At 37.1% G+C, this 26,672-nt stretch overlaps 1 protein-coding gene and 2 non-coding genes across 8 annotated transcripts in view; all 3 read right to left on the bottom strand.

Moving 5' to 3' along the window:
- Window positions 1–26,672, bottom strand: part of CNOT1 (CCR4-NOT transcription complex subunit 1) — a 102,769-nt gene that overhangs the window by 19,587 nt on the left and 56,510 nt on the right. For 2 of the 6 annotated variants that reach the window (XM_061174221.1, XM_061174224.1), the window contains exons 17-31: window positions 17,098–17,248; window positions 15,674–15,875; window positions 14,838–14,969; window positions 13,555–13,679; window positions 12,712–12,998; window positions 11,718–11,796; window positions 9,122–9,352; window positions 8,654–8,794; window positions 7,026–7,205; window positions 5,174–5,290; window positions 4,746–4,856; window positions 4,330–4,407; window positions 3,979–4,156; window positions 3,017–3,147; window positions 202–498 (exon numbers count right to left, since the gene is read on the bottom strand). In XM_061174221.1, coding sequence (XP_061030204.1) covers window positions 202–498; window positions 3,017–3,147; window positions 3,979–4,156; window positions 4,330–4,407; window positions 4,746–4,856; window positions 5,174–5,290; window positions 7,026–7,205; window positions 8,654–8,794; window positions 9,122–9,352; window positions 11,718–11,796; window positions 12,712–12,998; window positions 13,555–13,679; window positions 14,838–14,969; window positions 15,674–15,875; window positions 17,098–17,248 — 2,440 coding nt within the window. Of the gene's footprint in view, window positions 1–201; window positions 499–3,016; window positions 3,148–3,978; window positions 4,157–4,329; window positions 4,408–4,745; window positions 4,857–5,173; window positions 5,291–7,025; window positions 7,206–8,653; window positions 8,795–9,121; window positions 9,353–11,717; window positions 11,797–12,711; window positions 12,999–13,554; window positions 13,680–14,822; window positions 14,970–15,673; window positions 15,876–17,097; window positions 17,249–26,672 lie in introns of all 6 variants that reach the window. The other 4 variants (XM_061174220.1, XM_061174223.1, XM_061174219.1 and 1 more) reach the window with 2 other exon arrangements.
- On the bottom strand, window positions 6,082–6,220 carry LOC133079197 (small nucleolar RNA SNORA46). Its single transcript, XR_009698080.1, has one exon. It is a non-coding gene; the product is annotated as a small nucleolar RNA SNORA46 (small nucleolar RNA).
- On the bottom strand, window positions 16,674–16,809 carry LOC133079199 (small nucleolar RNA SNORA50). The gene has a single exon (XR_009698082.1). It is a non-coding gene; the product is annotated as a small nucleolar RNA SNORA50 (small nucleolar RNA).

Below are 26,672 nucleotides of genomic sequence, written 5' to 3'. Positions count from 1 at the left end.
ATTATTAAGGATATAATAGTGAGCAAAAACAGACATGATGCTTCATCTCACAGAATTTACAGTCTAAAGGGGAGGACATCAAACACATATGGTAACTATTATAATAAGTGGAAATGCTCACTGTTACTAGCAAAGGAAAAGAAACATTTTCAGATAAGCAATAATGAGTTTTATACAACAACAAGAAAATAATCGACTTACACGAAGGGCTGAGGCAAAACTGTTTTTCAGGTTGGTGGATATGCTCATGAGTAAAGGTTCCCTGCAAGTAATCATAGCCATTCCAGCTGTCAAGTTTCGCATCATGTGATGAGCTGCTATTCGCATTCGAGATTCCTCAGAATCCAGGGCAAAATCTTTCCTGACTATTTGCTCACAAGTAGTCATGGCAATCTTAATTGATCGATCCACTACAGGATGGACCAGCTCCTGGACGGCCCTTTCAATTGCTTGGCGCACACACTGCTTCAACTGTGGATGGGCCTGAAACAAGGGAATCTAGGGAGGAAAAAACAAGTCAACAGCTTGTTTAAATAAGACAACCCAATTTCTGTCAGTAATCACACCCATGTTTTTGTCATTATTTCAAGGTTAACCATGAACTACCAATTTCTACTTTAAATTAACCAATGAAAAGCTAAGGAAACAACCTGGGCTCCAAAGAAGGCATAGTAGTCAGTATATCTTGTGATACATGATTATAGATAAAATTTAATGGGCAAACTGTTCATTACAAGATGCTTAAAGACACTACCTGCTTAGTCAAAATTTGTGGCTCAAGTACTCCTAAAGAAAGTAACTTCTTGGGACTTCCCTGGTGGTCCAGTGGTTAAAAAATCTGCCTTCCAATGCAGAGGACGCGGGTTCGATCCCTGGGGGACTAAGATACCACATGCCATGCCAAGGGGCAACTAAGCCCGTGTGATGCCAACTACTGATCCCATGCGCTCTGGAGCCCGCGCCACAACTAGAAAGAAGCCTGTGCATGACAACTAAGACCCGACGCAGCCATAAATAAATATTAAAAAAAAAAAAAAGAAAGAAAGAAGAGAAAGTAGTAGCATGGGGAAATGCGAAAAGAATCAAGTTTACAGAGAAAAGGCTTTTTTTTTTAAAATCACATATTCTGTTTTAATAGGTTATGCCATATTTTTTCCCCCAAAATGATTATATTATACCCCCCACCAGCAATGCATAACAGTTTCTATTGTACCAACAGCTGGTATGATCATACTTTCAATTTTTGCCTAGTTGGGGGATTTTAAATTTTATATTGTGGTTTTAATTTGCATTTTCCTGACAGCTAATGAGGTTTAGCATTTTCCATATGCTGGATGACTTGATATTTCTTCTTCTACAAAATATATCTTCAGTTTTTCTGTTGGGTTCTTTTCTTGGTTTGCAGGTTTATTTATATGCACTAAATACTAATCCTTTGTGGTTATATCTATTGGGACTATCATTTCTGTTTGTGGCTTGTCTGTTCACTTTCTGCATGGTACTTTTGTTTTTTAAATTAAAAAAAATTTTATTGAAGTATAGTTGACTTAAAATATTACATTAGTTTCAGGTGTACAGCGTAGTAATCAGTATTTTTATAGATTACACTCCACTAAGTTATTACAAGATAATGGCTATAAGAGAAAAGGCTTTCTACAAAAACTATTATTTTCAAAATAGCAAGCGTTTTATAAAAAATTACCATACACTGAAACCTGCTTCATTGAAAGACTGCTTCCAGGCATTCACTGAATTTTTAAGAAACTTAAAAAAATATTCATGATGAACTTATAAAAATATTCAATTATTGGGAGTATTATAAAAGAGAATCATAATTTCTAGACCTAGTTTTTTCCCCAAAAACCAAGTGCCATATCTACAGAAGCAAAAACAAACAAAAACAGGTTAAAAATGATCTCTTTAAAACCCTTTCAAAGTCCTTTAAATACAAAACTTCAATGTATTTATGTTACGACTGTTTCAATTTCTAAAAAGCAAAGACCATGAAATCTGATTTTGAACTAAACAACTGTGTTAAGCAGAATAAGAGAATGAGGATAAACAAGCAATCGTCACCCTCAATATACAGAGTAGAATACTACCTTTAAGTATAGGAAAAAGGACTGACGGGAAGTTATTTAATAGACCAGACAATCTCACAGAATCAGGCCACAGAAACATAACTGAGCGTACTAAGTCCACTTCCAGACCTTGGCCTGGAGACTTTACACACACACACGCACACACCAGCTCAGTTCCAGCTATGTTCCAAGAGATATGGCTTAATGCAAGACTAAGGTAACATGATAATAAAGAACAAAAACCTAGGGATTTCCCTGGTGGCACAGTGGTTAAGAATCCGCCTGCCAATGCAGGGGACATGGGTTCAAGTCCTGGTCCGGGAAGATCCCACATGCCGCGGAGCAACTAAGCCCGTGCGCCACAACTACTGAGCCTGCGCTCTAGAGCCTGCAAGCCATAACTCCTGAGCCTGCGTGCCACAACTACTGAAGCTTGTGCGCCTATAGCCTGTGCTCCACAACAAGAGAAGCCACTGCAATGAGAAGCCCGCGCACAGCAGCAAAGAGCAGCCCCCGCTCGCCGCAACTAGAGAAAACCTGCACACAGCAACAAAGACCCAACACGGCCAAAAATAAATAAATAAATAATAATGATAAAATAAAATAATAAAAAAAAAACCAAAAACCTATGGTATACACTAAGCATCTTCTGACTATATAAGGAATACTTGGAGATTGTGATTATATTGGCAGCTTACTTAATTTTCATGGGTTTGGATATGAGGGGCCAATATAAGTGATGTCTAGTCACAACGACTTATTTTTAGAGTTAGAAAAAAGATCTCAGCTATACTACACAGCAATTCCTGATCCTTACTCTCTGCCACAAAAGCCTACAACCTAGGAATCCAGAAGGAAGGGGAAGAGGGATGGGAAAGTAACCAGTCTACCTTGTCACAAAGTAGGAATTGAGGAATAGGGTGGTGTTTACTTACTGTTGGGTTTAGAGTAATGTGTGGTGCCAGTCCCGCAAGGGAATAGACATTGATGTCATGGTAGCTGTACTGTGGCTGTGGTGGAACCGTGGCTGTACAGGTGGTACTGGTAGCTGGTGTTGTAGAAGTTGCTAAATGTAGAGAGATAAAATAAGAGCTTATTAATAAAAGGAGCACACTTCTTGACTTTACTATAAAATTAGCAGGGCATCATGTGGTCTTTATCTAATTAAACTAATTGAATGGGGGGAGGGGTGGAACAGGTCACATTCTTCCACCTTGAATTATTATAAGGGAAATTGTTATTTTAATAGAGATTTGAACAAAGCATGTAAAACTGTATCGGTGCACGGTGGGCACAGAAAGCAATTGAGGGGTCACACCATATTAGCAGGCCCAAGCCTTGTTCGATTATTCTATATTATAGATGTCAGTTTTCAACCTAAGCTGTTCCCTCAATTTACCTGGGGATTCTTAAACTGAGAGCTGAGAAAAAGAAGAAAAGCTGGTTCATTCTAACCACAACTCCCAATCATTCTACACTCCTACAGCCCCCACACTTCCAATCCTCCTGGATCCAGGTCAAATAATCCACTCCCCTAACAGGTCGAGCTGATCTGGCCACCCCCAGATTTGAGGAATAACACAGGTCATCATGCCAATGCAATTCTTTCTCGGAGACCTCAAACAATGTAAAAGATAACCTGGCTTAGTTGGGATATGAGAAACAACTGATTAATAATATTAGTTATGAATACCACATGAACTACCCAGATAGACTCTAATACGGTAAGACAATGCCTAAACATAACTAACTTTTCCTTAATAATTTAGAAGGCTCACCAGAAAGTACACAAAGTTTCAGCACCCCATTACACAGAATAATTATAATTTGTTATATGCATGGGAATGTACCATTAAAGAGAACATCTGATAAACAGAGGGCTAATTATCACACTTACTTGTGGTTGTGATTGGAGGGAGCTCTTCTGGCTGCTTGACATCTTTCTTTGGAGCAGAGAGTTGCTCATCTAAGTTCTTTAGGCGATCTTTATCCTTTAGGAGGTTTCCAGGTTTCAGCTCATTGATGTCTAATGCAAGGTTCTTGCAGAGGACCTCAATCTCAAACTTCAAGTTTAACTGCATAATTCCAGTATTCAATTAGAATATTAAAAATGAAAATTTAGCTTCATATTATACAGTATTCTCACCCATTTGTCATAGTGCTTCCCCCCAAATACCCTCTTTTTCCTGTAAATTTTAATAATGTAAAGCCAGAGAGTGTTCTTAGGGATAAAGAGCAACAAATTTACCTTTAAGTCATGTTCCTGATGTAGCTCAGCTAATACATTCATAATTGCCATTGTCCAGGGGTTGGGTGGCCTAAAAACCTAAAGAAAACCGTTATGTTAAGCTTGCCCCAAAATTACTCTTTAATTTGTATTATCTAAAAGTTAAGCACTTACACCTATGTGGCCATAATAAAACCCCTAGCCTTCCCATCTATAATATTATATTTCAGAAAAACACCAGAACCCAAAACCACCCATTAAAACCAGTCCTATAATACTACTTGGCCTCTCAATTTGGAAATCCCAAGTTTCCCTGAGGAAAACTAACTGCACTAGCTCTATGTCCATAAGAACTAAGGATATAGCCTCTAAACCTTGTGCTAAAACAAACTAACTCTTACAAATTAGCCATCAATAAAATATTAGAATTTACTCACCACACTACGAATGCTAGATTCTAAGACTTTGGCAACAAAGGGGACTACATAGAGCAATTCTTGCTGTCCTTTAACATAAGCTTCTAGCAGCAAAGATTTTACATCCAAGTCCTAGAATAAAAAACATTTTTAAAAGCTGGTAATATACTAGAAAATCCCTCACAAAACACCCCCAATTATACCTTGCCAAACTCGCCCCTGAAATTGGAATCAATAACTTGACCCTTGCCTTATGAAAAGGAAGGGGTAACAATCATACCTTATTGGCTTTTGTTTATCCTGCTAAACAATGTGAGGCCATGAGCATGCAATTAGGGATTCAAAACATGGGCCAAACTTTTACAGCCCCAAATAAAGTCAAGACTTTTAAACAGAATATGCTGTATGAACATTCTCAAGTTTTACATGAGCTTTTAGTTGAAACTCACAGTGTGTAAGATGGGTTTATTTTTAGCTAGTGTGATCATTCCTAGCCAATGTCCCAAATTCTTCAGCAAAGAACGATCAGAGAAATTGGCTGCAGCTTTATCAGAGGTCAGGAGCACCTGAAATAGTGCAGGATTAAGGAAGGTATGACAATGAGCTTATAAAAAAATATTCTCAACTAAATGTTTAAGAATTCTATTATTCTACATTAAAAACAAGCTGTCAATAGAGAACATGCCCCCAAAGTAGATCTTGTCCATGTATCATTGTGATATTTTGTTGTGTTCAGTGACATTTTTACCTTCAAATGCCTTTCCATTAAAAAAAAAAAAAAAAAAAGGTAATACAAATATATTGTATAAAGTAACACAAGGTTAAAAGTATCATGTATGGTCCCACAACTGAAAATTTTAGCTAGGTTTGAAGCAGAGACCCAACTGCAAATCTATCTGGAAGAGCTAAATTCAATTCAAATGAAGACTATAGCTATACTTTTTAAGTCCTTCCCAGACAGCAGGCATACTGAGGAACATAACAAGATTGCAGTAAATGTTGTGATCTTTAGCATTATCTCTGGAGACAACTAAGATAACTTTCTAGTATACACTGTAATATTGCTTACACACTTATCACATTTCTAGGAGACCTAATCCATTTCTTCAATTCTTTACTTCTTACTTTCTTAAGGGGGACAGAACCAACACATGAGAGTGCCTTGGGTACACACGAAGAGTGTCTTGGGTACACACATATATCCACTTACTATATGATACCTTTTAATTTATGACTTTAAATTTGTAATTTAAACTTTTGTTTAAAAGAAAGGATCTTGAAATTCTGCTCCAAATTATGTGGAAATTTTCATATATCCCAATCATCCTTGCTATCAAATAACAAAGGCTGAATATAGTTATGTTCCTTAACTCCATACAGCAACAGCAGAATGGCACAAAGTCAGCTGTGCAACAGAAAGGAGCCAGGAATTCTTTTGCACTACAGCGTAACCAAGAATAGGGAAAATTCCTATCCACAGGTTTAAATATAGTGCTGGTTCCTAAGCCAATATTCCAAGTTATTCAGCAAAGAATGTTTTCAGCTACATGCTGGTTCACACTGTTTTCTTGAAAAGTTATTCCTCCTAAGAAAAATACTTGGATTTTATAGAACAAGCATTAGCTCATTAGGAAGAGTGTGAACTTAAACTTCTGAGAATGCTAAACAACAGCTATTCCACAATAGGTCTAGAGTCTTGAGATATCTGGCATTTAAGACAAAAGGGAAAATACTCACTGCAGCACTGTTTCTGTAATAGTGAAAGATATTAACCAATATAATGGATTTCTATAAGACTATTAAAAACAGAGGGATTAAAGCTAAGAGTACATAATCAAATAATATGAGGGAGAAAAAAGAACTGAAACATCTACCGTCACTTTAAACTTTAAAATTACAAAATATGTAGTCCCTCAACCCCATCTTACTTACTCTCCACTTGACCAAAAGAGGATAAATTACTAATCTACAACCTGCTATTAACAAACCTGACACCAGAACTGTTGTTTTCCTAAAAACATGCACAAAGGGTAAAGATTTCAAAACCATGCATAGAATGAGGAAAACAAATTCACAAGAGTGGCTACTTTCAAAGTAAATAGTGCACAGAATGTGTCTGTGAGACTAAATTCTTCAAGAAAATTTAGTTCTATATTTGAAACAAAATAGAGCAACTTTCATAAATACTTCAACATATACACATACAGGAGAAAACAGCAATACCCCTCCCCCTCCAATTACACCTGTACAATCAAGTATTTCCAAACTCAAAACATTAATAAAAAGAAATACAACACTTACTTTGATGTTTCTATAGGTCTCATTCAGAACCATCTTATTAAATTCAGGATTCTTCAGTGTGTCAAGGAAGTTTGAATATAGGCTGTGAAAGTTTGGCTCAATACTGACTCTCTTCATAACCAGGTATTGTGAAACCCAAGGCATAAATTCTTCCTTAACAGTTTCCTTTAGTTCTTCAACCTAGCCAACCATTATAACATGGGAAGTATACAATTAAAAGATGATAAAATAACAGTTTTGTGTTTTGTTTCTGTGAACAATATTACAGCATGTGGCTCCTTGCAAAATTAGATGCTAAAGTACATGCTAGGGCTTCCCTGGTGGCTCAGTGGTTAAGAATCCGCTTGCCAATGCAGGGGACATGGGTTCGGAGCCCTGGTCGGGGAAGATCCCACATGCCACGGAGCAACTAAGCCCGTGCGCCACAACTACTGAGGCCACAGGCCACAACTACTGAAGCCCACACGCCTAGAGCCCGTGCTCCGTAACAAGAGAAGCCACTGCACTGAGAAGCTCGCGCACCGCAAGGAAGAGTAGCCCCCGCTCACCACAACTAGAGAAAGCCTGCGTGCAGCAACGAAGACCCAACACAGACAAAAATAAATAAATTAATAAAAATAAATAAAGTACCATGCTACATCTCTCCCCAATTTCAGACAGATGCTATCCAAGTACAGTATGTTCAATTCCATCTAAGTATAGAGTCAATCATCTCTTTAACTGGGTGATTAGAACTGAAACATCTACCGTCACTTTAAACTTTAAAATTACAAAATATGTAGTCCCTCAACCCCATCTTACTTACTCTCCATTTGACCAGAAGAGGATAAATTACTAATCTACAAACCTGCTATTAACAGACCTGACACCAGAACTATTGTTTTCCTAAATTTATATCTCCAGGAATTATCTGTAAAGTTTGAAACTTCTCTTCCAAAAGGGATGCTAAGTGCTTCAAAATTCTCCCCCCCCCAAAAAAAAAAAAAAAAAATCTCCTCCAATCAATTATGGTGGGATTTTCAAAAACAGTACTTGCATTATAAATTACATCTCAGAACCCACTTGTTCAGGCTAATCTTGTTGACTAAAACGGACATTGCCAAGTATTGTCTTAGCACATAATCTTGTGCATCATTACTTTTCAGAAGCTCTACCTCACTTATTCGGTGCCGAATGGTTTCTGGGAGGACATGAATTGTGATTAGAAATACAAATGAAATTTCCATCATCATGAAATCATTTTCAAGTTTACTTCAAAAAGGCTGTAACCTACTGCAAAACAATGCTATTTGGGACTTCCCTGGAGGTCCAGTGGTTAAGACACCGCGCTTCCACCGCAGGGGATGTGGGTTTGATCCCTGGTTGGGGAACTAAGATCCCACACGCCGCAAGGTGCGGCCAAAATAGAAAAAAATAAAATAAAATAAAAAATAAAACCAGTGCTATTTAATGTCTACAAAATCCACAACCAGTAGTTGTATATCCATGTTCCCTTCATTTTCATTCTATTATCTCTACCTTTAAAAGTATTAAAAGGGAGCAGAATGTCATATATAAATCCCCCAACCCATCAAGGAAAAGAACAGAGAGCATTGGTAGTGATGTATAAACTATTATTTCCGACTCACCTTTTGTGTCATATTTGACTGGGAGAGGTTGTTGAAGATAAAAGCAATTTTCTCTTGGATATTTTCTGGGGGCTCTACGATTCTCTCTGTTTGATCTGTGGCCACAAGTAATGTATCTATATTTGTAGTATTAATAGAAGGCTAAAGAAATAAAATACATAAAATAAACAAACTGAAATCCTTCCTAGACAAATCCCAGGGGGGAAAATGTATACAGATTTCTTTAGTATACAAAATATACATGGTGTGTATGATTGTGTACTGGAAGTGCTGGAAAGAATATGTATTGAACTATTATTAATAGTGGCTGTGTGTGGGAAATCGGGGTGGGAAGGCGGAGAGACAAAGGGAGAAATGCTTTTTTTTTAGTAGGCATGTGTTGTTTATAATAAAATTAAAATACATGTTCACTACTGGATATATTACAACATATCAAATCCAACAAAGAAAAAAGATAGACCTACTTACTGGCACATCTTTCTTAAAGCTGACTCCAGTTGGCCTGGTGACTGTAACTGTTTTAGCAACAGTGGTGGTTGTTGAGGTGGTTACCATAGTGCTAACCTGACCAGCAAGGGGAGCTTTCGCTGGAACCTGGGCCTGGGCCTGGGCTTGAGCCAGTGCAATACTTCCAGGGGTTGTGATAGAGCCCTGCATTTTCACAGGAGGATCTCTAGATTGCTGTCCATACTCGATATACTATGGGGGTAGGGAGAGAGAAACACATTAAAAGAGTTCTTAACAGAAACTGAAATTTCTGAATTACACTTCGCTCACTACTGAGAGAATAGAAATTATTTCAGAGCACTCTTTTGGTTCATCTATCTCCCTTACGTCTCACCCCATTCTGGTCCATATTCCTATATCTGTAATATATAGTGGATACCACGAACTCCTTAAGGAGTAAAGGTAAAATATTAGTATGTTTTTAAAGTATTTATAAGAGAACTACTAGTCTAACAAAACAAGTTCCAAAAGAGTAGCCACAAATGCCTGCATATAAATTTCCTTAAATCCCTTAATACATGTAAACTTTAAAGTTTTAAAATTTATATAGTAAACTGATTTCTTTTTTTTAAATTTTATTTATTTTTGGCTGTGTTGGGTCTTTGTTGCTGCGTGCGGGCTTTCTCTAGTTGCCACTAGTGGGGGCTACTCTTTGTTGTGGTGCGTGGGCTTCTCATTGTGGTGGCTTCTCTTGTTGGCGAGCACGGGCTCTAGGCGTGCAGACTTCAGTAGTTGTGGCACGCGGGCTCAGTAGTTGTGGCGCACGGGCTTAGTTGCTCCACGGCATGTGGGATCTTCCCGGACCAGGGCTCGAACCCGTGTCCCCTGCATTGGCAGGCGGATTCTTAACCACTGCACCACCAGGGAAGCCCAAACTAATTTCTTTTCTATTGGATGCTGATGAGAGAAAACCATGGCCTAAAAAACACACTGCAATGTGAGTCCTCTCTCAATAAAGCTATTACCACAAAACAGTGTATACCACACCACCTAGCCAACGGGAGGTAAGCATGATACTGGATGTTCTAGGACAAGTTTTTCTTTCTTTTCTTTCCATTTCACAGACCAATAAAATTCCTTCTCACACACAAATCAGAAGACTGACACACCCTTTGTGATACTATTTCCCAAAGCTTGTACCTATAACAAAACAAACTATTATCTATATATACAGTAACTTTATTCAAAAAAGGGGACATTTTCAAGGAAGGACAATCTCTGAAGAAAGTACAGCCCTTTAAATTGACTCTAGAAATATAAACAATGACCTCCCTTCTCTTCTCTGGGTATCTTGTTACAGTGCGAACTAGGATCACTGCTTTGTGTGATCACTTTCATACCACCTCCCTTGTTCTCTCTAGTCTTCCAAGGCCCATATTCCCAGCTCTCAATTCCAAAAACACTTGATTGTAGTAAGCCTCTGACCTCCCATCCTAGCTTTTCTAACTCTGCTTTCCTGTCTAGTTTTCAGTGCTATAGTTTTGGCACAGTCCTCCACCCCCTCAAGAGGCATGAATACACTCCTGCCCCCCATGCTATGGTTTCCTAGGCTAAACCATCATAATGACCCTACCCTCCTACAAACAAACCCAGTGGGATGAGGTAGAAAGCGCTGTACTAAATTATAATAGAATTAAAAGTAGGTTCAAATTCTGATCTTTCTGATTTCTTAAAAATATGATCTTATAAAGCAGTTCATCTTTTATTTTAAAAAAGTAAAATAAAGTTAATAGAGATTAATCAACTTTCTTTGTTCTCTATAAGCTGACTTTGACCAAAGGTAAGGCAAAAGTGTGAATGTTTAGTAATCACCTAAAATCAATCATTAAAGTAATAGTTTACAAATTTCAAGAATAATCACATAACATGGCTTAAAATGTATATTCTCTAGGTCCATTTCCTCAGGGACTGTCTCCTTTTTAACCTCAAAGGAATCTAAGCAGGTACTTTAAGAAGGCTGTATTTTTAAGAAACAGCTGGTCTGAAAGTTTTATATGAAACAGCTCTGGGAATTCCCTGGTGGTCCAGTGGTTAGGACTCGGCACATTCACTGCCGTGGCCCTGGTTCAATCCCTGGTTGGGGAACTAAGATTCTACAAGCCGCGTGGAGCAGCACACCCCCCGCCCCAAACCAAACAAACAAAACCCAAACCAAACCACCACCACCAACAAAACAACAAAAAGGAACAGCTCTGATTCACGTTAACATTTAAATCAGAGGGACAACTTTACTTATTTTAATCAAAGAGTCCCACTCCAAATCCTTTTTAGACTCAGGCAAGGGATTCTTGGTAACAGCGAAAGATGTCTACCTCAATAGCATTATTAGGCTAAAAGAACTAGCAAAAGCCTTTTATTAAATCAAGCAAAACCACTGCTTACAAAAGGTAACCCAAAATCCGTATTTTTTCATGATTAAGCTGCAAAACAAGCAACAAATAATACGTATGCCTGCATCATGCCAATCATTAAGAAATCTTAATGCCATTGCCAGTAAATCCAAATTCAAATTAAAATAGATAAACCATCCAACTACTTAGGTACTGAAGACACTTACCTCCTGTAAATGATGTGGAAATTGCATAAAGTGACTAATAGAAGCCAAGTGCTGACAATACTGGGGATAGTCCTTCAATCTGCGAACAAAAACATTCATTCTTTACCATTTCATGTAAGAACAGAGGCAGCGCAATTTAAAATTTTTCAAAAGCTAGTCTAGGCCATTTCCCCCCTTTCTACCTTTGAAATACCTTATTTGAAGAGAATGCCAAAATGAAGAACAAAGAAGTAAGGGGGTGGATATTTATGAACTTCACCCCTTTTACATCAAAAAACAGTATCACTGATTGTTTTTTAAAGGTCTTATTCCACTTAATATTAGATTACAATGAGCCACTAAAACTACTGTCTGGAAACGACTCCTAATGTTCATCAACAGGTGAATAGAAAAACAATTTGCTAATGAACCCATACAATGGAATACTACACAGCAATAAAAAGAAACAGACTACTGAAACATGCAGTAACATGGATAAATCTCGAAAGCATCGTGCTATGTGCAAGTCAGACTCATACACATTGTGTATGATTCCATTTAAATAATACTCTGGAAAAACTAGACAAATCAGATCAGTGATTGCCAGGGGTTAGATGTTGAGGGAAAGTTAACTACAAAGGGGGAATAAGAAAACTTCTTGGGGGTGACGAAAATATTCCGTATCTTGATTGTGGTGTTGGTGGCAGTGGTTATACAACTGTTAGAATTTGTCAAACTTCAAAGACCTGTTCACCTAAAATACTGACTTTTACGTATATAAAGTATACCTCAATAAACAAACTAAAAAAATTGCCATTTCATTTTATACTTTTCCTACCACATATTTGTCAATTGTAACGAATTTGTCTTCACTTCTTCCTCTTTTACTTTATAGTCATTAAGATTAGTTAATATACATATAATGATAAGGCATGGCAAGAATTAGCTGAAAAGTAAGCTACTGTTTCTCCTTATATTAAAAAAGAGAAGCTTCACAGGAAACCTATCCACTCACCTATTTTTAAATCTATCTAGTGCAGCAATCCCAAAATAATACATTTTGGATCCAAAAGGCTTGCGTAAGGCTTCAAGAACATATCGTAGGGCCAAACCTAGTGCCATGTAAGTGACCAGTCCTTTTTCGATTATCCCACCGAACAGGCAGGCTGTTATATGTAACTCTTTATCAGGGTACTGGGGGAAGAACCGATATTCTTCGAACAAGTTCCTTAGCATACAGTTAAATACTTCTCGTTCTCTCTTTATGGTAGAATCTTTAAACCTCTGTAGCATTTCTAATACCTGGAGAAAGCAAGACAAAAATAATATACACATAAAGGAAACCATTATTAAGAGCATTCCTCAAATATTCTTTATTGTCAAGCAGAATATTTAACAATAAACTGAGCTTGAGACAAATATTAAGGTTTCCAAAGATGCACAGACATATCAAAACACTTTGTGGGGCTTCCCTGGTGGCGCAGTGGTTGAGAATCTGCCTGCCAGTGCAGGGGACACGGGTTCGAGCCCTGGTCTGGGAAGATCCCACATGCCGCGGAGCAACTGGGCCCGTGAGCCACGATTACTGAGCCTGCGCGTCTGGAGCCTGTGCTCGGCAACAAGAGAAGCAGCGATAGTGAGAGGCCCGCGCACTGCGATGAAGAGTGGCCCCCGCTTGCCACAACTAGAGAAAGCCCTCGCACAGAAACGAAGACCCAACACAGCCATAAATTAATTAATTAATTAATTAAAAAAACAAAACAAAACAAAACACTTTGTGTTGGGATTTCACTTTGAAAAGGGCATTTATTTAAGATTTACCTAAACCATAAAGAATTAGATCGTCCTAGACACTCACCTCATCAACAGACATGGTTGGATGTGGTGGGTGATTATATATCCTCTGGAAATAGCTGTTTGCTTCATCATCTATCTCTTTACTAAAGTGCTGATTTGCCTCTGGCCACACCTGAGACAAGTCCGCTGTTAGAAACAGAAAAGCAACCAGTGGGCATTTAGGCTCTTCCTTCACTCCCCCACATAAAGCACAGCCAGAGAGACCAATATAGTTTGAATTTTAAGGAAAAAATAAAGTGAAGTGTTTTAAGTGGTCAAGTTTCAATATTCAAGTGCTCTAGGGACACAAAAGATTCTCACAAAACTGCCTTACAACCATAGTCCTACCCTAGTACTTTCTTCATAAGGATTTATCACACCATGAAAGTTCACTAGGTTCAAATTCATAATGCACTTACCCTCAATACAACCTCACTAGAGGTTAACAAATCTTTACTACTTTATTAAAAAAAAAAATCACCTTCTACATGTAAGAATTCTCAATGCATGTGCATGACACTTGATATAAACACAACGCATGCTACAAAACATAACATTCAGACAAGTCTTTCACACTAACATTTTCAAGTCACTTGGTATACTTTCAAACCTTGTATGATGAATATTTAGTCCCAATGACAAGGATATTTATAAGTCAATGATACCTATGTATTTACAAAGAGGACGTCTCTGATTTTGAAATAACATACTAAAGGAGATTAAAACTTAAAAAATTGGTTTCTGTAGCATCATATATATGGCAATAATTATGTGTACTATAAGGCTACATATATCATAAAGCTATTATATTAAAATAAACATTAAAGTAAATAAAATATAGTTATTTACTTTATAAACTGCCAAGCTGAAACAGAAATCTGAAATTCTCCTGGCTGCTCCTGATTTGTTTAAAAACAAACAAAAAAAAACACTAAAAAATCTTTAGGATAAGTATAAGACTTACATACATAGACTTAAACTGCTGAAAGTCTTTTCTCTTTACTTCTTACTTTTAGGATAACACCTCGAAGGATGCTACCTCTTATTAACTGTCACCTTGTTCTGGCAATCCAGGATCAAAGGTGGAATGATACCTCAAATTTTTGTTTTAATAATTTAAATGTACGAATTTACTCCCACTGATCTAGGAGGCATATCAACGGCCCTACTAACAATATATTAAGATAAGTCAATGTCTTTGTCCATATAACTCTAGGGAGAACAAATTGGACATGCAAGTTTTATATGCATCAGTCACACTTCACAATCACAGACAACACTACCACTTACAAGGTTTCATCTTACTCTGCTGGAATGTAGGCTGGTTCAGTCCAGAGGTGCCCAGTTTCCTCTGCACAAAAGGATCGTTATTCACTGCAGGGAGTCCAAGAGCCCCAGTTCCTATACCAGTCAGGCTGCCTGTGCCAAGACCACCTACTAGAAAGAACGAAGGCAGCCAGAAGTCTTATCGTTACTCATATTCTTGACTTTATTCACATCAAAGATATAAGTTTTTAATTAAAAACTTACATTAATTAAAAAATTAGGGTCTTTTGTTAACTCAGTGGTAACTAGGTTACAGAGTTATTACAACATTTCTAAACTTATACTCTGGCAATAAAAGGTTCAGATAGCTTAGGAGAAACATGTGGTTACTAGGGGGGGAAAAATGTAACCTTTACTTCAACATTAAGTTAAAAGCCAAAATACGTGAAAAAGTTTTAGGGATTTACTATCATTTTCAAGGTAGGTGCAAAAAGGCAGAACATATACCTGAATCTGATGTGTGAAATATTCTACCTTTATTATACCAACCTTGAGTAATTCATAAAGCTATGAGTTTTGATCTAAGCCTAAGTTCTTCAGAATGTGGTTAACACACTTTTAATATTTATACTATCATCTGGTAATAGAATCCTTACTGAATAATTCAACTAACTTTACAAGTACAAATATCCTCATTGCAATTTGACTAAATTAATGTAATGTTTTTCTCTTCCCAACTCTGGATATGAAAGCAATTTTTCACGATTTAGTTCAAGCAGCTTTCCTTTATCATAGTGACTCCAAAACACCTTATATACACTAAGGCACGATGAGGCTTACAAATAATCTGCACCCCTACCCACCAACCCCCTTACCTGGAAGCTGTGATGAAAGTCCTCCAATACCACTGAATGCAGTTGTCTGATTTGGGGTTGAAAGGGGTGGAAATGCTTTTGCTGGTGACTGTGGGGTACTGAATGCAGAACCCAAATTTGGAGGAAAGCCCTGCATACTCTGGGTGTGAGGGGCAGCTGAACCACCTATACTAAGAGATGCCATTCCAGCAAGAGGGTCAATCTAAAGAAAAACATTATAAAAACGTATTAAACATACTTCAAGAAAAGGCAGACAAACGACACAGGTAAAGCAATCTTTAGCAACAGCTCTTCAAATGCTTTATATAAAGTAAACTGCAAAACCACACACAATCTTGATGATGCTTAAATCCCCAAATCAAGAGTACCAGTCATTTTCTTATTATATCACAGATGGATTAGGTTTAAAGAGTTAGCCCCTGCCAAAGAACCAGAGCCACAATATGAGGGCTATAAAACTTCAAGAATAACATTTCAGATGAATTTCTCTGAAGCTGTACTACTAAACAGCAGTCCTTAAAATTTCCAGTAAGCCCCTTTAAAACAAACAAATCTCTCAATGCAAGTTATTTAACTTTCAACACAATAAAAGCACTAGAAATTAGAAATCTAGTCAAAACAAATATATCTAGTCAAAATTTGAGAATCTTGGGGTTGGAGGAGATCAGCTCTGATTTAAAAAATAAAAAAAAATCAAAACAAAAAAAAACCCCAAAACAAAAACAGAAACAAAAAACAAGGTATACTATTCACCAAAAGATTTTACAAAATATCTAATAACTGCACTTCTAAGCTTCTTAGTTTGTGACATTATTTCAGACCTTTGTGACTACAGAAAATAATACACAAAATGCCTTTTATAAAGTGGTCACTGAAGAATCACTAAATGCTCTTTCTTTTCTTAAAATAAACCCCAATCTGCCATTCAATGCAGCTGAAAATAGAAGCGGAATATGTTGCTCCCAGAGAGAAGGGGGTGGTTGGTGTCAGGGAGTAACTTAAATGTACCTTGTTTTTAAAAGAGCAGTTCAGTTGAGAGCTGAAGAGCCCCAGTTATAACAAGTCCTTATGCTCTAGCACTGTTGCTTGGCCCGTGAAGCTACAAACAAGACACATCAGGTTCAAAGGCAGTGCTTATTTCTCAAGTCTAAGTTATTCTTATTTTAAAAAGAAGCCCTAAATAAGTTGTTTTGTATCTTTCCTCTCATAGTCATGTTCTTTTGACTTAATGATTAAAATCTGTTCTCAACCACAATGCCTATTTACGGATCTCCTTTAAGTGGATACTAGACATGCAGTTATCTAAAATGTAATAAATTCAGACAAAAATTTCCTTTGAGTAGATTATTAATGATGATGTAGAAGTTTATTCTATTCCAAGTCTATGAACAAATGGACATGTACCAAGTGTAGTGTTCATTTACCTGAACAGGAGAAATGGCATCTAAGCTGCTAGCACTAGGAGGGCGTCCTTTTGGCATAACTCCAGGTGGTGGCTGTCTAGCCTTGTTCATAACATTACTGCAGTTGGCAACCATGGTGAGGATGGTTTCTGATAATTCCTGAGAAACACTCCTTAAGAGAAATGGAAAGTGAAAAACGTCACTTATTATTCCCTAGAACACCTAAATAAACAAATCGGGGTTTCTAATAAAGAAAACTTGCTGGAACCTATGGCCAAATTTCCACCATATCCCATGTTTTTGCACCTGTCATTAATCACCAGGATTTTCTGAGCACTGGCTTTCTCTTGAAAATATTTTTTACACCTCTGAAATTAAGCCTTGTGTATAGTGTTGCCTATGTATTTTGAAATACTACTCTGTAAGAAACATTCCATATCCTCAACTACTTCATCAAAAATTATGCCCAAATCTGGACATATCAAAGTAAACAGGTAAGCAATTTTTAGACTAGGTTCTCATAGTCAAAAATAAGACTTTTATTTAAGTATAGATAAAAATGCCATACACATAGCCAGTAACTATATTTGGCAAGCACATACAGAATTGACTGACTTCTAAAATGTCAAATAGGATGCACGGGTTCGATCCTTGGTCGGAGAACTAAGATCCCGCATGCTGTGCGGTGTGGCCAACAAAAACAGCACTACATCAAAATCTACAATTTTTTTATTTTTGCCAACATGAAAAAAATGAGTGGTTCAAATATGGACTAGAGGGAGGGGGCAATGTAGGGGCAGGGGATCAAGAGGTACAAACTATTATGTATAAAATAAGCTACAAGGTTATATTGTACAATACAAGAAATACAGCCAGTATTTTATAATAACCATAAATGAAGCATAACCTTTAAAAATTGTGACTTAGTACACCTGTGACATATAATATTGTAAATCAAGGATATTCAATAAAAATAAAAAATATGGACTACAAATGACAATGAACAATGAGTTATTTTTTCATCCACTGAAGCAAGGGAGAAAAATATTACAGACCATGGAAAAGAAAAGAGAGATGTCAACTCCTAAAGGTGTGGGTCTACTTATTTAACTTAGTAGTAAGTAGTAAAACCATTAATTTCCAAAAGGTATTTCAAATAGAAGAACATGAGTAGCTGTCTCTAGCCTCTATGTATCTGGGTTAAAAATACCCACCTCCCCTGCAATTAAAACTTCATGTTAAAAAAACTTCATGGAGATAGCATATTTCATCTTTCAGATTAGCTACAAGGCAATGGGGAAATAGACCAACTGCCTCTGGTTATACTAAAAGGAGAACTTGCTATGGAGAAAAATTTTGCACCTAACAAAATTACACATGCATTTCCCTTTAACCTAACAATTCCACTTCTGGTGGGCCCAAATATACACTGGCAAAGATGATGGATGCAAAATGCTATTCGTTGCAACATTATTTGTGACACAGAGTGGAATAAACAGAATATCTACCAATGGGTACTGATTTTACTAAGGCACAAAACATCTATTCAGTGGAGTACTACAGAGTAATTACTAGGAATAAGGAAACTATAATTTTATGGCCTGGACTCTGGGATATATGATCAAATGAAAGAAGCATAGTGCAATAAGTATATAATATACTACCTTTTCTACCGGAAAGAGGAAAATATATACTTTTCTAACACAGAGATAACCCACAAAATAAACAAAAATGGTTAACTACAGGCGAAGAAAAGAACAAGGTGGGGGTAACAGTTCAAGGAAAATTTCACTGAATATACTGTTTTAGAATTTTTAAGTACGGAACCGTATCTATGAAAACAAACCAAAAAAACCCTTTAAATTAAAAAAGAAACCATTCCAAAGACACCTATGCCATGTTAATGGCTACTAGTAATAGATAGTAATTATCATATTGTATTAAATACAAGATGCCTTCAATTGTAAGCCACACCATTATTTTACACATTACACAAAAAGAAAATAACTGGGTTAATTCTAACTGTAAGAGGTCACCAATGAGATGCATCATCATTTCAGAGATGTTAAAATATTAAAAACTGGGTGTCCTAGGATTGATAAAATATGGTTAATTAAAATATTATTCTTACTATTTCAGAAGAACTTGTCATAACTGACAAATTCCAAACTTAAAAGACGCTACACTACTACAAGGAACTCCCATAAATGCTTCACTCACCAATTAGTTACATTTTGCCCTATTTATTTAACCATTCTTTCTATACTACTCTCTCTCCCAAACATTTTTAGGTTAGATACATCATGTATCTTTTATCCCTAAATAGTTTACTACCTGTTTTCTAAGAACAAGGACATTTTCTTACATAACCTTGTAAAATAATGATCCGGAAGTTTAACACAAGTTTAACAAGGACAGGCCAAGGTTCAAATTACATCAGTTGTTCCCATAATGTCCTCAATGCTATTTTCCCCTTGGATCAGAATCCGATCCATTGCATTGAGCTGTCATGTCTCTTTAGCTTATTTTTTTTTTTTTAACAGAAACCATTTTATTTTATTTATTTATTTTTGGCTGCGTAGGGTTTTAGTTGCTGCACGCAGGATCTTTCACTGTGGTGCGCGGGCTCCAGAGCACGTGGGCTCTGGAGTTGTGGTGCATGGGATCCACAGCACGTGGGCTCTGTAGTTGCCCTGCGGCACTGTGGGATCTTAGTTCCCCGACCAGGGATCAAACCCGTATCCCCTGCATTGGAAGGGAAGTCCCTCTTTAACTGGAAGAATTCATCAACTTTTACTTCTCTTTCTTAAACTTGATTTGAAAACCAAGTCAGTTTTTTAATACAATGTCCCTTGATTTGTGTTTGTCTGCTACTTTGTACTTCAGATGCACTGATGGCAGGACTACCATGTAACTTACACAACATTCTTCTCAATGCATTTTATCATGAGGCACATCGTGTAGAAATGAGCTGGTGATCTCCTGACCAATAACTTAATGTGGTATATGCCAGATTTCTCTACTGTAAAGTTACTACCTTTCCTCTTTGTGATTATTAAGTGATTTGTGGGGAAATACCATGAAATTATGTAATTATCCTGTTCCTCAAATATTCACTCATTACTTTTAGCATCCACTTAAGTTTTAACTCCACTGCAATTACTTCTATATTTATTACTGGAAGAACTTTCCTTCTTTGGCATTTATTTACTTTTAATGGTATAGACTCTGAATACTTTACACGCATTATTTCATTACTTCAAGATGGGAATTTCTAATAAATCAACAAAAGAAACTGAAACCGGGAGTTAGGTAAACTATCTCCCTATACATAAATCCAATATATTTTTTCCAATTTTAATATGCACTTAAATTTCCAAGAGAATATTCAATTCCAGATGGATTAAAATATATAAATGCGAGGGGCCAAACTTTAAAACTTAAAATTTTAGAACACTTAGAACTTATATAACAGGGTTTCTCAACTGTTGCACTATTAGCACTCTGGACTGTATAATTCTTCATTGTGGGAGGCGCTCCCATGCCTTGTAAGATATTTAACAGCATCCCTGGGCTTTACTCACTATATACCAGTAGCACACTTTTCTCCAATTATGAAAATCAAAAACAATGTCAAATGACTTTAAGGAAGCAAAATCATCCCTGGTTGAGAACCACTGGTTTAGAGATATACATGGGGAAATATTTTTTAAAGCAAGGATTAGGGCAAAATAAAATTCAAGCTCTATGTGGAAGAGTTAAGGAAACATCATTGGAAGACAAAGGTAACTTCAAAAGTACTGGTCATGTTGTCATTTAAGTTGCAAGAAGAATCACAGGTATTCATTTTATTATGCTTCAGAACTTACAAAAAAAAATACACAGGACAGGACATAACTGAGGATGGTGGAGTAAAAGACCTCCAAATATTCTCTCCTCCATAAAAGCAACTAGCAAAAAAAAAATTGCAGGAATCAACTTTTTCAGAACTCTAGAAATTAACCAAAAGGCTTTATAACACTCAAGGGAGGGAACTGCCTGGCGGTCCAGTGGTTAGGACTTGCAGCTTTCACTGACGGGGCCCAGGTTCAATCCCTGGTCAGGGAAGTAAGATTCCACAAGTCGCACAGATGTGGCCAAAAAGAAAACCAAAAAAAACAAAAAAGGGAATTTTTACTCCGGAAAGATGATTAGATCTTTGTAAGAACAGCAAGCTTTATGGCGTCCTAATTTGCCCTCCTCCTATGCTCCCCTCAGGACTGAAAACACACAATCACAGTGAAAACCAGCAGCCTGAGAGCCACCAGATGAGAGGGCTCAGAACTGGGTTGAAACATCTTCAAAGCTTCATTCTCAGAGAAATGTCATTATTTCACCTCTCTGAGGATTCCCTGTGAGACCACAATGGCCAGGTTGTCTTTATTGGACCTAAGAACTGACCCAGGGCAAACAGCCTTTTCCCCATGCAGTATTTGCAGAAAACATTTTAAAGGTAATTGTTTTAACTTCCTGGCTACCTGAGGTAGAAGGTAACAGTTCGAGCAAACAACAGGCTAACCAAAAAGTTTAAAAGGGAAACTTAGGAAATGAGATTCCCATGGGTGGAGCTTTGAAAACCCCCCACATTTTACCAGGAATCAAGAAAGCCTGAGGTATGTGTAGAGCTGTGCTAACATCTAAGGCTGTGCCATTCCCATGAAATACCTGAGAAGGTCCAAGTTCTCACCTCAAGCGAACCTTCAGGCTCTGCCTAAGAAGCAAGTGAATACTAAAGTGGAGTTGTCAAGAGACTGGCTTAGTGCTAAAGATGTGCCTAAACATGCACACAGAATCACAGGGTAAAGGATAGCTTATTGATTCCAGAGTTTAAGAAAACCTCCAATCTTAGCTGAACACAAGGCTTACCCAAACAGAGATTTCAGTGACCAAAGATGACAAAGAATACAGACATTACTGAATTCGTTCAGAAAAGAGCAATAACAAAACAAAAAATGCTTGTGTGGGGGTAAAATCTGATTTCAAGAATTGCCACATTATTTAAACTTTCCAGTTTTCGACCACAAATTATAAGACATGCAACACACGCACACACGCGTACGCGCACACACACAAAGAAGGCATGGCCCGTACGTAGGGAAAAAATGCTATCAAGAGAAACTGTCCCTCAGGAAGAACAGATGTTGGACTTAACCAGACAAAGACTTTAAATCAGCTATTTTAACTATGTTCAAAGAAAAAAAAAAGTCAAAAGAACTACAGAGCCATTTCTCCACCTGTCTGGAAGGACATCGTTGTTGAGCTGTCAAGGAGAAAAACTACCACGGCTTCCAGTTCTTTGACAAAACCTCAGATGCGTGGCCTTCTGGCCAAGCGTCTGTGATTTCATATTGCTGGAGCATTCATTATCTCCTTGGGAATTGCAGCTTTCTATAAGTTTGCTGTGGCTGAACCAAGAAAGAAGGCCTATGCAGACTTCTACGGAAATTATGGTTCCATAAATGATTTTGAGGAGATGAGGAAGGCTGGTATCTTTCAGAGTGTGAAGTGATTTTGGAATATAAACAATTTCTTTGGGTTGAGTTCTATGGAAGTTTGTCACTTACCTGTGTTCCTGAACTATGAAACTATGAACTACTAATATCTGGGCTAAGGAATAGCATCTCTTGATAAATAAACAATTAACAACAACAACAAAAAAACAACTACAGGAAGTTTGAAAAAGATGTCTCATAAAAGAGTGTATCAATACAAATTTAAAAAGAAAAAAGTAAAATAACTGAAATGAGAACTTCACTACGGGTTCCCAACCGCAGATTCAAGCAGGTAAAAAGCATCCAAGAACTTGAAGATAGTCCAATAAAGACTGAAAAACTGAAAGGGAAAAAAAATAAACACAGACTGAGACATGCACAACACTACCAAGGGTACCAACAAAACATAATGAGAGGAGATAGAAAGGGGTAGAAAGAGTACTTGTTGATAAAATGGCTGAAAACTTTCCGAATTTGATGAAAATTATTAATTTACACATCCAAGAAGCTCAACGAATTCCAAGTAATATAAGCTCAAAGAAATCCATGCCTAGAAACAACATAATCAAGCTGTTGAAAGAAAAAGATCTTAGCAGCAGCAAGAGGGGCAACTTATCATATACAAGGGAGCCTTGAAAAAAATTAATAGCGATGGAAGCCAGAAAGCAGCGGGATGGCATATTCAAAGTGTTGAAGAAAAAGTAATGTCAATCAGAAATCCTTTATTTGACAAAACTATCCTTCAAATATAAAGGAAAAATTAAGATATTCTCAGATAAACAAAAGCTGAGGTAATTCATTGCTAACAGACCTGCCCTAATAGGAAATAACAGAGGGACTTTCCTGGTGGCACAGTGGTTAAGACTCCACCGCGCTCCCAATGCAGGGAGCCTGGGTTCGATCCCTGGTCAGGGAACTAGATCCCACATGCGTGCCGCAACTAGGAGTTTGCATGCCGCAACTAAGGAGCCCACGAGCCGCATCTAAGACCCAGCACAACCAAATAAATAAATAAGTAAATAAATAAATATTTAAAAAAAAAAAAAAGGAAAGAAATAATAGAAACCCTTTGGGCTGAAATGAAGACACTATACAGTAACCTGAATCTGTATGAAAAAACAGAGCACCCGTAAAGGGACATAGGTAAATATAAAACACATTATGATTGTATTTTTTGCTTATAATCTTTTTATCTCCTACTTGGCTTAAAGGACAATTATTACATTAAACAATAACATCAAATCTTTTGATGGGCACACAACGTATAAAGATATTATTTGACAATAGCAGCACTTTGAAGGAGGAAAGGAACAGAACTGTTTAGAAGAAATTTTTGCATCTTACTGAAATTCAGTTGGTGTTAACTGGCACTACATTTTTTTGAGTTAAAAATGTTAATTTTAATACCCAAAGGAAAAAAAAACTCAAAAACATGTCAAAGTTAACAGCAAGGAAATTAAGATGATACACTAGAAAGTATCTGTTTAATACTGAAGGAGGGGACTTCCCTGGTGGTCCAGTGGTTAAGAATCCGCCTGCCAATGCAGGGGACATGGGTTCGAGCCCTGGTCTGGGAAGATCACACATGCTGCAGAACAACTAAGCCCATGCGCCACAACTACTGAGCCTGCCCTCTAGAGCCCGCGAGCCACAACTACTGAGCCCGCACGCCACAACTACCGAAGCCCGCGCGCCTAGAGCCCATGCTCCGCAACAAGAGAAGCCACCGCGATGAGAAGCCCGCACACCACAACGAAGAGTAGCCCCCGCTCGCCACAACTAGAGAAAGCCCGCACGCAGCAACGAAGATCCAACGCAGCCATAAATAAATAAATAAATAAACAAACAAAAGACAAAACAAAACAAAAAAACACTAAAGGAGGCAGTAATGGAGGAATGGAGATGCAAAACAAGACATACGACATATAGAAAAACTCAGCAAAAGAGCATGGATAAATCCTACCTTAGCAGTAATTATGTCAAATGTAAATAAATTAAATACTCCAATTAAAAGGCAGAAATGGTCAAAATGGATTTTAAAAAAATAATCCAATCATATGCTGTCTAAAGGAGACACACTTTAGATTTTTAAAAAACACATATAACTTGAAAGTAAAAAATGAAAAAAGGTATGCCTTGCAAACCTTAACCGAAAGAGAACTACAATGACTATACTAATTTCAGACAAGACAGCCTTTAAGAAAAAAATTAATAGACAAAGATACTTTACAATAATAAAAAGGCCAATCCAACAGAAAGACATAACAATTATACACATACACACACTTCAAAACAGAGTCCCAAAACATATGAAGGGAGAATTAAAGGGAGAAATAGATAATTCAAAAATATAGCTGGAGGCTTCTGTACCCCACTTTCAGTAATGTGTAGAGTCAACAATACTTTATTATAAACTTCAAAGTTGCTGAGAGCCTAGATCTTAATTGTTCTCACCACAAAACATAAATGATAATTATATAACATGACAAAGATGTTAGCATAAAAAAACCTAACCTTCCAATTAATAAATTTTTTAAAAGTTCAAACTAAACCCAAAATAAGCAGAAGGAAGGAAATAATAAAGTTTAGAGCTGCAATAAACTAAATGGAAGACTTGAATTACTAAAACCAGAAATTGAAAGAGAGGACATTACTACCAACATTACAGAACCAACAAAGATTATGGGGTATGGTATAAAACAATCGTATGCTAACAAATTAGATAAGCTAGATGAAATAGACAAATTCCTAGAAAGACACAAACTACTGAATCTAACTCAAGAAGAAACAGAAAATCTCAACACAGCAATAACAAGTAGAGATACTGAATTAGTAAACAACATCTACCCACAAGAAAAAGCCCAAGACCAGAGGGATTCACTGAATTCTATGGAACATTTAAAGAATTAACACCAAACCTTCTCACAAAAATTAGAAGACTGGACACTTATCAACTCATTATATGAGGCCAATATTATCCTGATACCAAAACCAGCCAAAGACAACACAAGAAAACTACAGAACAATATCCCTTAGGAATACAGACACAAAAATGCTCACCAAATACTAGCAAACTGAATTCAGCAGCATATAAAAAGGAAGTGTATACAAAGACCAAGTGAGATTTATCCCAGGAAGGCAAGGTTTTTTAACATCCAAAAAATCAATTAACATAATATACCACACCAATAGAATAAAAAACAAAAACCACATGATCATCTCAATAGACGCAGACAGAAACATTTGACAAAATGCTTTAACGAAAAAACACCAAACAGGGACTCCCCTGGCAGTTCAGTGGTTAAGACTCTGAACTTCCACTGCAGGGGGCACAGGTTCCATCCCTGGGTCAGGGATCTAGGATCCCGTGTGGCTTGAGGCGCAACCAAGTCAAACCAAACCAAACCAAACCCATCACACACATACACACACCCCCCCACACACAAACTAACTAGGAAACCCCCCTCAATGTGAAATATAACTATAAAAAACCCACAGCTAACATCATAGTTAATTCTGAAACACTGGATACTTTCCTCCTAAATCAGGAACAAGATAAGGCTGTCTGCTCTCACCACTTCTATCCAACTTTAGACTGGAGGTTCATGACTTGTACAAAATACCTAACAATAAACATAACAAGAGAAGTGCAAACATCACTGAAAGAAATCAGAGCCCTAAAGAAATGGGTAAATATCTCAGATTCATGAATTGGAAGGCTTAGTATTGTTAAAATAGCACTATCCCCCCAAATGATCTAAAGATTCTACATAATCCTTATCAAAATCTCACTGGGCTATGTAATTTATTTGCAGAAATTGATAAGATGACCCTAAAATTCTTATGAAAATTCAAGGGGCGCAGAATGACCAAAACAATCTTGAAAAAGTAAAGCAAAGTTGGAGAACTCACACTTCCCAATTTTAAAAGTTACTAAAAAGCGACAGTAATCAAGACAGTGTGGTACTGGCATAAGGATAGACAAGATCAATGGAATAGAACTAAGAGCCCAAAAACAAACTCATATTATTATGTGTAACTGATCTTTTAGATCAATTCCACAGG

Source organism: Eubalaena glacialis, chromosome 18 (assembly GCF_028564815.1).
Source record: "Eubalaena glacialis isolate mEubGla1 chromosome 18, mEubGla1.1.hap2.+ XY, whole genome shotgun sequence".
In the NCBI taxonomy this organism is placed as follows: Eukaryota; Metazoa; Chordata; class Mammalia; order Artiodactyla; family Balaenidae; genus Eubalaena; species Eubalaena glacialis.
Note: the sequence above shows the minus strand (reverse complement) of the source record. Positions and strands in the feature narration are given on the sequence as shown.